The sequence below is a fragment of the Staurois parvus genome, unplaced genomic scaffold (genome assembly GCF_062004578.1).
Source record: "Staurois parvus isolate SC_StPar_1 unplaced genomic scaffold, SC_StPar_1.0 ptg000249l, whole genome shotgun sequence".
In the NCBI taxonomy this organism is placed as follows: Eukaryota; Metazoa; Chordata; class Amphibia; order Anura; family Ranidae; genus Staurois; species Staurois parvus.
The window spans coordinates 6,967,873-6,984,005 of NW_028318045.1; the positions used below are offsets into that span (position 1 = coordinate 6,967,873).

At 41.8% G+C, this 16,133-nt stretch overlaps 1 protein-coding gene across 1 annotated transcript; it reads left to right on the forward strand.

Moving 5' to 3' along the window:
• Nucleotides 1-1,500: 1,500 nt before the first annotated feature.
• On the forward strand, nucleotides 1,501-15,721 carry LOC149459730 (hemagglutinin/amebocyte aggregation factor-like). Its single transcript, XM_089680709.1, has 5 exons — nucleotides 1,501-1,641; nucleotides 5,698-5,773; nucleotides 8,352-8,540; nucleotides 13,347-13,499; nucleotides 15,250-15,721. Exons 1-5 carry the CDS (start codon nucleotides 1,584-1,586, stop codon nucleotides 15,290-15,292), a joined length of 519 nt encoding a protein of 172 aa, XP_089536835.1. The 5' UTR covers nucleotides 1,501-1,583; the 3' UTR covers nucleotides 15,293-15,721.
• The last annotated feature ends 412 nt before the right edge of the window (nucleotides 15,722-16,133 follow it).

The following is a 16,133-nucleotide window of genomic DNA, read 5'->3' on the forward strand; positions in this document are numbered from 1 at the left end:
AATAAGTCCATCCGTGTAACTTCCTTGCTACTAAATATTCCACGGTCAATTGTTAGTGGTATTATAACAAAGTGGAAGCAACTGGGAACAACAGCAACTAAGCCAAAAAGTGGTAGGCCATGTAAAATGACAGAGCGGGATCAGCACATGCTGAAGCGCACAGTGTGAAGAAGTCACCAACTGTCTGCAAAGTCAATAGCTAAAGATCTCCAAACTTCAGTGATCCTCAGATTAGCACAACGGTGAGCTTCATAGAATGCGTTTCCATGGCTGAGCAGCTGCATCCAAGCCTTACATCACTAAGTGCAAAGCATCAGATACAGTGGTGTAAAGCACGCCACCACTGGACTATAGAGCAGTGGAGACATGTTCTCTGAAGTGACTAATCCTGCTTCTCTGTCTGGCAATCCAATGGACGGGTCTTGGTTTAGCGCTTATTATGGTATGAAATTGTTTTTTAGGGGTTGGGCTTGGGCCCTAAGTTCCAGCAAAAGAAACTCTCTTAAGGCGTCAGCATACCAAGACATTTTGGACAATTTCATGCTCCCAACTTTTTGGGCACAGTTTGGGGATGGCCTCTTCCTATTCCAACATGACTGCACACCAATGCACAAAGCAAGGTCCATGAAGATATGGATGAGCAAGTTTGGTGTGACGGAACTTTATTGGTCTGCACAGAGTCCTGACCTCAACCTGATAGAACACCTTTGGTATGAATTAGAGCAAAGACTGCGAGCCAGGCCTTCTCATCCAACATCAGTGCCTAACCTTGCAAATGCACTTCTGGAAAAATGGTCAGACGTTTCCATAGACACACTCCTAAACCTTGTGGACAGCCTTCCCAGAAGAGTTGAAGCTGTTATAGCTGCAAAGGGTGGGCCAACTGAATATTGAACCCTATGGACTAAGACTGGGATGCCATTAAAGTTCATGTGAGTGTAAAGGCAGGAGTCCCAATACTTTTGGCAATATAGCGTACAGTATATAGTCTGGGCACAGGTTCACTTTAAAGCTACAACCAGAACCACATAACACTTCCAGGCTGGAGCTGGATGATGCCTTAAGGTGTATTTCAACTATTAATGGCAAAAAGGATATTCTCTAGGTCAGTTATATGCATTAGACAGCGAGGTCCTGACTTTTCTACCCCTTCCTGCTTTGCAACATGTAGCCATCTACAAACATGTAAGGGTCCCTTCAGACCTGCAGCCCTTTGTCATATGTTTCTGTACACATGTTAACAAATTGTATTTCAATAGACTAAACACTGGATCGCAGCAGACCAGACTGGTGCACGTGGCCCCTAAAAGTTTATGACCTGAAACTGACATCAGCCACCTTCTTTGCAGCTCAGTTAAAAGTCACACTCTTTTTAATGTGTAAACATAGGGCCATATTGATAATCACGTTATATTTGACCTTCACTTCTGGCCTAATCCTGTTATTAGCAGCGATATCTGAAGAACAGGTGGTTAATGTGTAAGAAAACTTCTCAGCAATGCTTATAAACCAGCCGAACTTGAAAATAGCAGGTGCTCCAAATTCCAGCAACTGTCTATCAAGACATCTCCAAAATTAAAGTCATGATGGTGGTCCTAGCCCTCCTGCTGTGTGTCACTGCGGCAATGGCTGCAACTCAAGGTAACTTTTCGGGACAATATAATTGCTTTCAGCCAGTGTGTATTTCAGTTATAAGTGCTGTATTTTCCCTAAAGCATATCTAAACCCAAAAACAAAAATGTAATATAATGCAGCATATCAATCCTTAGGTGTGGTGGCTGAATTCGTTTTTTCAGGCTTTTTTCCCCCTTATTTTCACCAGGTAATACTGCAAATAACATTTCAAACTTGTCTGCTTTTGTTCATCTACATTACATGAGAATTCTTGGGGTTATTAGTTTGACAGAGGCAAGATCAGATTATTTTTCCTGTCTGTTCAGGTCTTAAGAAACGATAAGGAAACTTAAAGGATCAACAGGTAAATACACAGTAAGCTGCAACTTATAATATATTTGTTCTTGGGTTTAGTTCCCCTTTTAATTTTTGATTGCTTTCCCATTTTTTATGTGCTTGCTTTTTAATATATTATATTATTATAAGTAGATTCACTGCTACACTAACTCTGCCTGACTGCTTAACAGCTGCTGAGGTAAGACAATGATCACGCAAGGAGCAGGGGCAGACTGACAACTCATGGGGCCCCCGGGCAATAGGGGATCATGGGGCCCCTGTGTTCTTGGCCAAACTCAAAAAAGCCTATGAAAAAGGTACCAGGGGCATCTCATGGGGCCCCCTACTGACCCCGGGCCCTCGGGCAGTGCCCGAGTTTCCAAATGGTCAGTCCGCCCCTGGCAAGGAGTGTATTGTTGTCATAGAGAGGGCCAACTTCCATTGTGGGAAAGATCAGTAAAGCACAGCCATAGTGTAGTACTGCAGAGCAGGAAGCAGAGCCTGCATATGTAATGGGCAAATATGTAGAAGAAGGTTTTTACATCAACATATATATTTCTAAAAGTATTTAAAGTGGAGCTGCACTGCAACTGAGCACCACAAACCAAAAATGCTATTTATTTCATTGTTAATATTCAAAGCAAACTGCCCCATCCATCCATGTCTCCTTGCTTTAATTTGCTGAGAAATAATTTTTAAAAACACCCCCTAGCATTTCTGGTCGTGGCCATCTTGAATAAGGGCAGATGATTCATATAGTATTTACTTCCTGGCATCCATCTGCCCTTAGCTAAGGCATTGGCTGAGCTGAGAACCCTCCTGAAGACTGCTGGGATGTATGACATCATTTGCCTAGCCATGGAAACCAGGAAGTAACTGAAGAAATGTTAAAAAAAAAAAAAAAAGTAAAACAAGCAAATATGATCTGCTTTCCTATCTATTTATGAAAGCTAGCATCATAAAGATTAAAAATATTCAATGTTGATTGAGAGAGTGAAGTTCCACTTTAAGCATTTTTCTACAGGGGCATATTTAAAATGTGTATATATACATTTTTATATTATTTTGTTTTTTGCTTGACTTGAGGTCAGTGGTCTTGTCCATAGCAAACTTTTTTTTTTTTTTTTTGCAAGACTAGCATTATCGCATTGTGTGCCGGGGGGGAAATGGGAAAGATCTCCCTCTGACTGGCTCTGCCATAAGAGAAGTGCTTCCACACTTCTCTTTCACAGTGCCGGCCTGGGAGATGGGAAAGATCTCCCACTGAGTGACCCTACACCTGGTTGGAAAGCCAGGATCACAGAACTTCTGCAAAGAGTGGTAAGAAAATGATGGTGGGGTGTGAATCCCAGATCCTTTACCCCTGTTTTCCTTTCCAAGTTGTTCCAGCCTGTATTTAAGTCCATGCAGATTCAGTACAGGTATTATCACTGCAACATGTAACCTTTTTTTTTTTACCTGCCTAGCCTTTAGATGTCACAAATGGGATTTATTCATTAAATAGGTGATTCTGGACAATTGTCAGGGGGTGTGTATGGATGTAAGTATGTATGTATATAATCTCACAGAAGTGAGTACACCCCTCACATTTTTGTGAATATTTTATTATATATTTTCATGTGCCAACACTGAAGAAATTACACTTTGCCATACTTATATCTCTACTAACAGTTGTTTCATACATGCTCTTCAGAAGTGAAATACTGAACAATTTTATACAGCCCTGGTCAAAAGTTTTGAGGATGACGTAAGTATTAATTTACCTGCAAGAAAACACATGCAGTCATCATTGCTTTGCACAAAAAGGGATTCACAGACGAGAATATTGCTGCCACTAATATTGCACCTAAATCAACCAATTGGATCATTAACAAGGAGAGAGGTTCCATTGTTGTGAAGGTTTCAGGGCTCCCAGGAAGTCCAGCAAGTGCCAGGACCGTCTCCTAAAGTTGATTCATCTGCGGGATCGGGGCACCACCAGTGCAGAGCTTGCTCAGGAATGGCAGCAGGCAGGTGTGAGTGCATCTGCATGAACAGTAAGGCGAAGACTTTTGGAGGATGACCTGGTGTCAAGAAGGGCAGCAAAGAAGTCACTTCTCTCCAGCAAAAACATCAGGGACAGACTGATATTCTGCAAAAGGTACAGGGATTGGACTTTTCTGATGAATCCCCTTTCCGATTATTTTGGGCATCCTGAAAAAAACAGAGAATAATAGGTGAGCGCTACCATCAGTCCTGTGTCATGCCAACAGTAAAGCATCCTGAGACCATTCATGTGTGGGATTGCTCCCCAGCCAAGGGAATGGGCTCACTCACAATTTTGCCTAAGAACGCAGCCATGAATAAAGAATGGTACAAAAACAACCTCCAAGCACAATTTTTCCCAACCATCCAAGAACAGTTTGGTGACGAACGATGCCTTTTCCAGCATGATGGAGTACCTTGCCATAAGGCAAAAGTGATAACTAAGTGGCCTGGGGAACAAAACTTCGAAATTTTGGGACCATGGCCAGGAAACTCCCCAGACCTTAATCTCATTGGGAACTTGTGATCAATCCTCAAGATGCGGGTGAACAAAAAACCCCCACAAATTCTAACAAACTCCAAACACTGATTATGCAAGAATGATAAAGGATATTTAAGCGAGCGCTACCTTAGAAGAAAACAGCCGCTGGAACACCAAAAAGGCAACCAAACAAAACCTTCCAAAGAGTATATCAATTTAAGAGTGCAGCGCTAAAACATAATGTGCAGTTTCGTGCTATGCACTTAGTCATAGGGTGAAGGGCTTGACTAAGTGCATAGCACGAAACTCGTCAGGGGGGCTACAGCAACTTGACGTCTAGCCACCGCTGGTGGCCATCCTGAGTACTATATGGTCAGTGTCCTTTATTTTATTTCACTATTGTTTTTGCACCTGTCTTTGATGGAATAAAGTTCCCTACAGTATCACGCTATGTGGTGTCCCTTATTGGCCTCTCTTTGTGAGGGCCGCTTTAAAGGTGACCCCAGATGGTGATACAAATCAAGGACCCCTGAGCACCCTCTTCAGATGTGACCAGAAGGTGTACAGGAACCTGACCTGACCAGGGAAGCGGATGACCTGAGTAATACCTGATGAGACAGGCTACATCTCAAATGCGTGTATTTACGCACTTCTGGTGAGTGCGCAATTTATTCATATCGGATTTATCATCTGCCACCCCGGATCAGATTTCCACGCATGCTTATCGGGATCACACAGGATCCTCACGTGGGCTGTTTCATTTGGGGCATTTATTCACTAAGCTCACCACTTGGTGACATCTCATTTAGCACTTAATTATTTTCCTGTGCTATTCATTACGTATTATGCTGCACATTATGTTTTAGCGCTGCACCTTTAAATTGATATTATGCAAGAATGGGCTGCCATCAGTCAGGATGTGGCCCAGAAGTTGATTGACAGCATGTCGGGGTGAATTGCAGAGGTCTTAAAAAAGAAGGGTCATCACTGCAAATATCGACTCTTTCCATAAACTTAATGTAATTGTCAATAAAAGCCTTTGACACTCATGAAATGCTTGTAATTATACTTCAGTATATCATAGTAACATTTAACAAAACGATCTAAAAACACTGAAGCAGCTGACTTTGTGAAAGTTAATATTTGTGTCATTCTGAAAACGTTTGGCCAGGGCTGTACACTATCAGCCATAGTTTAGTTTGATCATGTTAATAATGTGGGATTCTGTTTCTTTCCTTCAGAACGATGGGTTAATGATTATGACCAATTTCTCAATTATCAGTGTCAGAGCCACCAGAGCATCAGTATGGTCATCAGGTAAGAAAAGTCTTTTATTTCAACATGTAGGAATTCTCATGGAGGTTTAGATTAATATTGTTTATTTATTACAGGTACTTTTAGCGCCATCAATTTATGCAGCTCTTTATTCATTTATTCCAAGTGGGAGTTTAATGATAGGAACTCTAAGGACTCATTTACATGGATGTTCAGTTCCATATAGTGTGAAAAGCTGTATTTTCATTTTTTAGTTGCAGCGAAATGTGTGCAGACAGTCTATATTGGTGAATGGAACAACATTGGATGTACAGGCTCACCAGCACAGACAAGTTTGACAGGTACACAGGGATAGGTGCATGCCGCCACCCCCCTTCCCCGATGCAAAGCCAGTGCTTCCAGGTCCGTACAACTATCCCTGCACCGCTGTCAAACTTTTCTGTGCGGGTGAGGCCGTAAAACTGTTGAGCTAGGCCCATTCACTAATATGAGCCGCCTGTACACAACTCACTGCCAGCACAAAACAAACACACAGCTCTTCACACTATACGGGCTGAGTGCCTGTGCAAATGAGTCTTTTAGGTCTTTTTACACACAGTATCAATCTTTAGTTGCTTCTGGTCAAAGTGTTTCTTGCGGCTTCATTCACACTTCGATGCGACTTTCACTGTTGACTTTGACTATTGCTTTTATTGGATGTGGATGCGATGTTTGAGTTTACATTTCAGTCTATGGCACTCAAGTTGCATCAAAGCAGTTCAGGAACCTTTTTAAAGTCTTTGTGACTTTAGGTTGCGTAGATTTGAATGGCTTTGTGTCCAAAGTTGCATAATAAGTCACATAAGTCTGAATGGAGCCTAAAAGTTCCTACAAGTGCAGCTGGGTCCTCAGAGAGGATTTGTGCCAGATTCACAGGAGAATGTGTTTCAGTTTCAGTCCTTGGGCACGTGCTGCCCTAAAGATTCGTACAGCTACTGTAAGTGTACCATCAAACTGCAGCAACTGTCAGACTCCCATAGAGTTTGAAAAACACAAAGAAAGAGTGCACTAGACTGGAGCGCACTCTATCTCTAAAACCATTTATTAAGTAAATACTCTCAGACGTTATATCTGACAACGCATATCATAGTGGCACGATCGGTTTGTACACTCCACGTGGTCCTAGGCTTGGGAGGACATCACCTCGGATCCAAATGGCTTACACATTTCAAGGGCAGTACCTTCTTCCTCAGAGCCAAACATTTTCAGATCCTTACCACTTGTCCTTATATATCAGGATCCGAAAAAGGTTTGGCTCTGTAGAAGAAGGTACTGCCCTTGAAATGAGTAAGCCATTTGGATCCGAGGTGATGTCCTCCTAGGCTCAGGAGCACATGGAGTGGATGAACGGATTGTGTCACTATGATATGCATTGTCAGATATGACTTTTCTTTTAATAAATGGTTTTAGAGATAATGCACTAGGCTGGTGCATCCTCTTTCTTTTGTGTTTTTCAGTTCTCTTTGAGACATCAGTACAAAAAATGGCCACTGCCCCAGTCTATAGCTGGCCTTCACAGCAAGGAGCACATGGAAGGGCGACGCATGTCAAGCAACAAAAAAGAGAAAAATTCTGAGCTCTAACTTGCCAGCCTGCAAACAAACCAGATTAATGCGTTAAAAACAGGGGTTTAGTTAGCACACATTTGCAAACACATGCGTAAGCTACAGAAGCTCGTCACGGCACCCCAGTATTCTGTAGAATACTGGGGTGCTGTGACAAGGCTCTGTAGCTTACGCATGTGTTTGCAAATATGTGGTAACTAAACCCCTGTTTTTAACGCATACTGTTAGACAGGTTATTTGGTTTATTTGCAGGCTGGCTGGCAAGTTAGAGCTCGGAATTTTTCTTTTTTGTTGGTTGACATGTGTCGCCCTTCCATGTGTTCCTTGCTGTGAAGGCCTGTTATAGACTGGAGCAGTGGCCATTTTTTGTACTGTTGAATTGTTGATCGAGGGGGCGCACTGGACACCTTAGCTGCCATTGTGCTACATTCTGGGTGTCCAGTGCACTCCTATAGCTTTTAAGTAAGGGTGGGCTCCCTCAGGTCCATCTGCCCTTGGTCTGTCCATTAAATACATGTGCCTCTACTATGGGGACTCTTAAAATTGGAGAGTTAGGAACTACAGAATACTGGGGTGCCATGACGAAGCTCTGTAGCTTATGCATGTATTTGCAAATGTGTGCTAACTAAACCCCTGTTTTTAACGCATACTGTTAGACAGGTTAATTCGGTTTGTTTGCAGGCTGGCTGGCAAGTTAGAGCTGGGAATTTTTCTTCTTTTCTTTTTTGTTGCTTGACTCTGAGACATCCCCAGTCTGGAGAGGGCAGCAAGGTACTGTGCATTTATATCTTCAGTTGTGAACTGAATACATAGTGAATATTGGCATTAAACCACCACACTCGGGTTCAGGAGGTGTTGGTATTTATCTCATAGAGTTTGACAGGCTGTCAAAAGTGGGTCTGGTTAAACATCCAGTGCACATAGGGCCCGGACAGCACATAACAAACTTTTTTTAATCTTACTAGTGTTTGCATATATGGAAGGATCATTAATTGACTTTTTATATCATCTCCCAGCATACATGACAATTCCCGAGAAGACCGTGTTTGGGATTTCAGCTGTCAGAACACTTTCAGCACTGAAGTTTCTTGTTCGTGGACGGGATATGTCAATGATTTTGACCAAGAGTTCACTTTCATCTGCCCATTTGGCTCTGTCATAACGGGCATAGAGAGCTTCCATGATAACAAGAAGGAAGATAGAAGGTGAATCACAATAGTAAATGAGGAAATTTTTATTGTCATCCCAAAATCATTTTATATACAGTTAGGTCCATATTTATTTAGACACAGGCACAATTTTAGTTTTTTCAGGTGTTTACCAAAACATATTCAAGCTATAGTTATATAATGGAAATGGGCTGAAAGTGGGCACTGTCAGGTTTAATTTGAGGGCATGTACATCCACATTGGAGGAAGGCTTTAGGAATTACAGCTCTTAAGAGTAGCCATCCCCCCTTTTTCAAGGGACCAAAAGTAATTGGACACCCAGTCCTTGGTAATGTCCTTGGGTTCCACACTTCAGGCAGTCATTGCCAGTAAAGGATTATCAACAAAATATTCAAAATTAACATTTTATTTATGATTATATTCAATTGTCCAATTACTTTTGGTCCCTTGAAAAAGGGGGATGGCTACTCTTAAGAGCTGTAATTCCTAAACCCTTCCTCCAATTTGGATGTACATGCCCTCAAATTAAACCTGAGAGTGTGCACTTTCAGCCCATATCCATTATATAACTATAGCTTGAATATGTTTTGGTAAATACCTGAAAAAAACTAAAATTGTGCCTGTGTCCAAATATATATTATTATTATACAGGATTTATATAGCGCCAACGGTTTGCTCAGCGCTTTACATTATAGTGGGAGACAATACAGTAACAATACAGTTCAATACAAGAGGGATTTGAGGGCCCTGCTCCTTGGAGCTTACAATCTAGGAGGGAGGGGTGAATGGTACAGTAGGTAGTAACTGTGCGGGATGGAGTGGTTGGAAGAGTAGAGGATTCCAGAATTAGCAGAGGGCGGGATACGCTTCCCTGAAGAGAGGTTTTCAGTGATCGCCTAAAGGCAAGTAGAGTAGGTGAAAGTCTGATAGATTGGGGTAGGGAGTTCAAGAGGATGGGTGGCGCCCCAGAGAAGTCTTGGAGACTAGCATGGGAGGAGGAGATAAGGGAGCTAGAGAGTAAGAGGTCTTGCGAGGAGCGGAGTGCAGTGTACGGTTAGGGTGATATTTAGAGATAAGATTGGTTAAGTAAATTGGGGCAGTGTTGTGGATGGCTTTATATGTCAATTGTTAGTGTTTTGAATTTTATCCGTTGGGCAACTCGGACCCAGTGGAGGGATTGGCAGAGAGGGGTGGCGGATACAGAACGGTTAGTGAGGTGGATGAGTCTGGCGGCGGTGTTCATAATAGACTGGAGGGGGGATAGTCTACGATGAGGTAGGACAATGAGGAGGGAGTTACAGTAGTCGAGGCGTGATATAACAAGGGAGTGGATAAGTTGCTTAGTGGTTTAGGAACGGTCATATCTTGGAGATGTTGCGGAGGTGAAGTCTACATGATTTTGTCAGCGATTGGATCTAGGGCTGGAAGGACAGATGGGAGTCTAGGATTACACCTAGTACCCTGGCATGAGGGGATGGACTGAGGATGGTGTTAGCGATATTTATGGTGAAGTCAGTGGGGCTGGGGGGAATACCAGGAGCTCAGTTTTGGAAAGGTTGAGTTTGAGGAAGTGGCGTGACATCCAAGCCGATATGTCGCTTAGTAGGCTAGCAATGCAGGTGGAAACTGAAGGGGTGAGGTGAGGGGTAGACAGGTAGATTTGCGTGTCATCAGCATAGAGATGGTAATTGAAGCTCTGGGAGTTTATCAAGTGACCAAGGGAGGAGGTGTAGATGGAAAAGAGAAGGAGTCCTAGGACAGAACCTTGAAGGACCCCTACAGAGAGTGAGGAGGAGGTGGCAGCGTTATAGGTAACACTGAAGGACCGCTGCGATAGATAGGAGGAGAACCAGGAGAAAGCGGAGTCGCTGAGGCCAAGAGTGTAGTTTTTTGAGATGGAGGGGATGGTCAACCGTGTCAAAAGCCATGGAGAGGTCGAGTAGTAGGAGTATTGAATAGTGGCCGTTGGTTTTTGCAGTTAGTAGGTCATTAGAGAGTTTTAGTATTGCAGTTTCGGTGGAGTATAGAGGGCGAAACCTAACTGTACATAAGTAAATGTGATTTTGTAAATGTACACAAAGCGCTACTTCTACCAGTAAATTCCTATCTCTAGAGTAGCTGTATTACAGCGAAAATGTAAAATATAGTGATATTCAGGGCTAAAAACGACCTAAAAATATACGTAAATATAAAGTGATACTGCAGCTAGAAGGTACCTAAAGTGACTTAAATTATTCATAAAAAAACATAAGGAGCTCTCTGGTCACAGCACTCATTTTCATTTTATAGCATCTTCATTGTAATAATACAAACAATAGCTTTTTTTTTTTATATCTAATAGAAGCTTATTTGAAAAATCTTCATGTTCTGAGTTCTGCCTGTCTGCTTATCATCTCTTTTCATGACTTTCCAGATTCCCTGCATGCCTTGCAGCAATTCCCATACAGACTCCGCCTCCTGAAACTCCTCTGTAGTTCAGAAGGCAGGCTCTGTGAATTCTGTGACACTGCAGTACTTACAGGGCATAGAGATACACAGAATATAACTGGTTACTAACATTTATAGGTAAAGTTGATCCAGGGAATATCCGATTGCCTCTCGGTGGATCAGGAAGAATTTTTTTTTCTCTGCAGGAACAAATTGGATCATGCTTTGCTGGGTTTTTTGCCTTCCTCTGGATCAACTGTGGGTATAGGATTATACATTTTTTTTTTTTAATGGTTGATCTGGATGGACTTTTTGGGGGGTTTCTCTGCCAGACTAACTATGTAACATCAAGAAAGTAAATGTATGGGGATCTTCACAAAGCAAATTTACAAACTTCAAGATTGTATAGATTGAGTGAAGGCTAAAAATAGTTGAACTACAATGTGGAAATAAATATATGATTTTACATTTTGACCATAGATATGCTTTAATTCACATACAAAAGAACTTCCCAACATAATGTACATATTCATAATCGTCAAAAAATGGTCAACACCTCTCCATTAGTGTTCAAAAAGCAATTCCAACCCAAATGTCACAATGCTTCTGCATAGAGTGCAAATTTATAATCTCAAAATTGTTAGTCAATAAGTGTGCAGTAATATAGTGAGCAGTGCTAAAAACGAACTAAAAATATACAGTATATGCATATAAAATGATACTGCAGCTAGATAGTGTCTAAAGTGACATAACTTATTCCTAAATATTCATTAAAACATCAATTCATGTGCCAAAACATTCTAATATAAAGACCATATGAATCCGATATTGTTTTTCAACGGTCCTGATGAACAAAAGTAAAAGCAAGTCAAAAATACTGTAAATACATAACCATAAGTATAAATGTGTTGAGATAATATTGAATTAAGACTAGCTTGTTCAATGTGAGCAACAACTACACAAAAAAACCAGTGGGATGGTCAGTAATATAGCAGCATGCCCAGAAAATAAATATACAGCATCTGGGGGATAAAAAGCTGTTGCTTAGCTTGGTGGATCTAGCCCTAATGCTGTGCAACCTTTGCCCTGAAGGTAAGGGGATAAACCGTCCATAGGTATGATGGGAAGAGTCCCTCATAATATTGAGGACCATCTTCCTATACTTTCTATTCTATTGCTGCCGATAATTCTCTGGGCAGTTTTTACCACCCCCTACAGTACCTGTTTATCTGCACCACAGCAATCATTGTACCAAACGGTAAAACATGAGGATGCTCACATACCTGTGAAACAGAATGAGGACTGAAGTACGAAGGCCAGCCACTTCCATCTCCTCAAAAAGTAAAGTCGTTTATAGGCCTTCTTCACTATGCTGGCTGTATTGGTGATCCAGGTGAGGTTTTTCGAGATGTGCACCCCCACGTTTTTCAAGCAAGGGATCATTTTAACAGCTGCACACATGAAGTAGAGAGTAGGGGGGTGGTGCTGTTCTTTCTAAAGTCCCCATTTATCACTTTTATGTTAATGAAGAGGATTAACTACAGCGGACTTCCAGATTCTCCTCTTCCTGCCTGTGCATGGGCTCTTCACTATAGTGATGAGTCCCACTACTGCTGTATCATTGGCAATCTTCACAAGGTTGCTAGGGTACTTTGTAGAAATTGTAGAAGGGCAGTGTGTACAGTAGGAGCTCAGGTTGCATCCCTGGAGGAACTCATAATTATTGGGGTTAGTGCTACTGGGCATTAGTTGTTCAAACTTAACACTGGTTTACTCTTTGGGACAGGAACAATTGTCTTCAGGCACGAAGGGACAACTGCGAAAGGGAGTTGTTAACCTGTTGCCATCCACATGGATTTTAACACCTACATGCCGCACGTTTGATTGGGTGGCTGATATTTTTGTGCTGAGAGTATGTTCACTGCATGTTTCTAGCACACAGACCCCACTATCAGTAGCCAGCAGGACCAGCTTCTGATCATGTGACCACTGTGATAATCACAGTGGTCACATTACCACCCATCATTCCTAACCCCTGGGCGTAGAGTCCCTATTAAGGAAATGCCAGGGCACAGTAGAAAAGGGTTAAAGATGTTTGTAAACACCTCTGTAAACTGATGCACAGTCCCTCAGGACCCAATCTGGATTATTATCTGGGCCCGCAGCCTTTTAGCAGATTAACTTTCTGCAGGGACTTCCTCATCTCTGCTACAGTCAACACCAAACCATTTTCCGTAACAATTCCAACGTCTTCCCGTTATGAGAGTCAGGGTAGTGATTTTTACAAAGACAGGCTCATCAACACAAAATTGATACCAGGTACTTAATTCTGTGTGATTTGCTTAGGCAGACTTGCTCTGCTACAAAACGATGCTTACCTGACCCAGAACAATGGCAAAATCTTTCAATTTTTAGGTGGAAATTCCTTTGCTGCCAAGGAGAAGTGCCAGCTACCCATAACTGCAAATGGAGTGGTTACGTCAATGACTTTGATGCCTACTTGAGATGGGATGCGCCTCCCAATGCATACCTGACCGGTGCACACAGCTACCATGACAACAACCGAGAGTATGTATTTTACTCAACTTCTTGTCCTAGTACAGTTCTTGCTAAGATGAACTCCAGTCATGAGAGCCACTGAGCAGTTATTGAGTGTACAGCCAACGCACTAGGTTCTCTCAGTTGCCATTCTGTGGATCTCAAGGATATCCTGAGAAATTGCTAGGGTCTCTAAAAAATATGCAGATCATAAAAAGTTCATATCATTAGAAGACCATATACTGTATTTGTATCATACACATATGTATGGTCTTCTCATAACATGAACTTTTTTATGATATGCTATAAAGTTTTTTTTTCATTCCAATAAATTTTAAACATAAAATGAGGCAGAACATGCAATACAATTATACATAATTGAAGGCTTCTTGTTAGGAGTTGCTACAAAATGGATATGCAATCACCCCCCCCCCCCCCCCCCCCAATAATTAAAAGTCAGCAGCTACAAATACTATATGTGCTGACTTTTAATATTGGGGCATTTGCCTGTCTAGGGATCCAGCGGTGTCCTCACTCCAAGCCGATTCTTCAGTTGGCTATTGGGTGCTGGCACTGCCATTATTTTGATTGAGGGAAACTGGCGGTGAAGCCTTGGCGCTTTACAGGTGATCCCATAGTGCGCATCCGAGAAGCATGCTGTGGTTTGTAAACGGACCACAGCCTATGAAGGGACCTGTGAAGTGTCCCAGAGGCCTGCGGGGGGAAGGAGGGGAGCCGAACCTTCGGCTCAGCTCACCCTGGTGACTAAGCCGGAAGTGGGAGAGGGTACCTGTCAAAACCAGGTACCCGCCCCCCCTCCCCCCCCAAAAAAAAGGGGGAGGCAGCTAAGCGGATCTTCAACTTTTGGGTGGAACTCCACTTTAAAGACTAAAAAAAAAAAAAAAATCAATCTATGCAGTCATGGGGCCCCAATAGGTATTACAAAAACTGTGACTTTGTAAGAATCAATTTGTTTTCATGTGTAGGCCATTTGAGTCCCTGTGGAAGTCTGGAGGAAAACCTCTCATTTAGTAATCCCCATGTCCTGCCTTTTTGCTAGGACGTAAGCCTGCTCCTTGTTAACAAACGAGTACTGCAGCACAACTGGATGGCTCTTTTTAATTCTTCCAGATTAAAGTATAACCAAAACTTATTTTTTTAGTTTGGGATACAATGGAGATGGATTAGAACACCTCTTAGATTTTTATTGCTGTCTTTCTCAGTTATGGGGATTCACCCTCTCTATTTGTCCGTTATGGGGATCCACCCTCTCTATTTGTCTGTTATGGGGATTCACCCTCTCTATTTATCCTGTTTACCATTATCATTGAAAGTAAAAGAAAATTCAAAATTTTGGGCAGTGCCCAAGGAATTCCCTTAATGTGCAGAGATTTTCTCACTTCAGATCTCCCCAATGGGACACGGATGGCAAATCATATAGGGGTTATAATCCTCCATTCCTCTATCCAAAATTAAAATAAAAGAGTTCTATTTTAAGCTCTGCTGTACAGGGACTGCAAGAGGCAGATACCAGGTCAAAATCAGGTACTTACGCTGCTTGAATTAAAATCACTAAATTAAAACATAGATTAATGAATACAAAAGTGCATTCATTTGTGTTTTATATCTGCCTGGATTTCACCTTTCACGGAGAAGTCTTTACCACCCGAATTTCTAAGCTCACACACTTTCAATGGACTCAGCCACACATTGGGAAAAAAGGGTAGATGTATTTGTTGCTTATTGTTTGACACAAATTCATCATGTGTTGTGTTTTTAGGGACAGACGCTGGAACTTTTACTCCTGTGAGAAGAGTGTTTGAGCCAAAGAAAATACTGTCCCAAATATGCCAGCAAAATTGGAACTTTAATCACGGATAGTCTTCTGGTGGTGCACCAATTTCTTCTTACTGTGAAATAATCCTGGTGTGTTACACAATGTAATTTGACTTTTAAAATATGATTACTATTTGGTATTCTGTATATCTCCATTTTAACTTGTTCTCCCACCCCAAAAAAAAATTGTCCATTTTTTACCTATTACTCAGGCAGGAGTTGCATTGAATTTTTGGAATAGGGGCAGTCACACTTATCAATTTTAAATGTGGCTGCAGGAGTGAAGAAACTCCGCCACTGTCAGAGGAGGGCGGTTTGAGGGGGGTACACACTAAATATGGACATAATAGTGCAAACATTGAACTTGGCCTTTAAGCCCTTAATTTTCACATGCAATAAAGATTTTGTGGCAAAAAGTCTCTAGGTTCTGTAATTTCTTTGGTTGTCCACCTTGAACTGTATGTTTGAGATCTCCTCAAAAGTGGCTGAATGATGGTGAGGTCAGGAGATTGTGATGGCCACTCCAGAACCTTCACTTTTTTTTTTCTGCTGTAGCTACTGCCAGGTTGGGTTTGCCTTCTTTTTTTTTTAGGTCATGGTCCTGTTGGAAAGTCCAAGTATGTGCCATACACAGCTTCTAGGCTGAATACAAATTTTCCGCCACCATTTTCTGATAATATGCTTTCCATTCATTTTCACTATACACCCCTAAACCAGTAGAGATCCACTTCCATGTTTCATAGCAGGGATAGCATGTTTCTTTTGATTGGCTTTGTGGACTATCCCTAAGCATAAAACATTGATGGTTTTAAACAGAAAATTCACTTT

Excerpts from the sequence above, each read along its gene's own strand:
- LOC149459730 (XM_089680709.1), top strand. The coding sequence starts at position 1,584 with ATGATGGTGGTCCTAGCCCTCCTGCTGTGTGTCACTGCGGCAATGGCT. Across the intron at positions 1,642-5,697 it reads GGCAATGGCTGCAACTCAAG|AACGATGGGTTAATGATTAT; the intron begins GTAACTTTTCGG and ends TCTTTCCTTCAG. Across the intron at positions 8,541-13,346 it reads AACAAGAAGGAAGATAGAAG|GTGGAAATTCCTTTGCTGCC; the intron begins GTGAATCACAAT and ends TTCAATTTTTAG.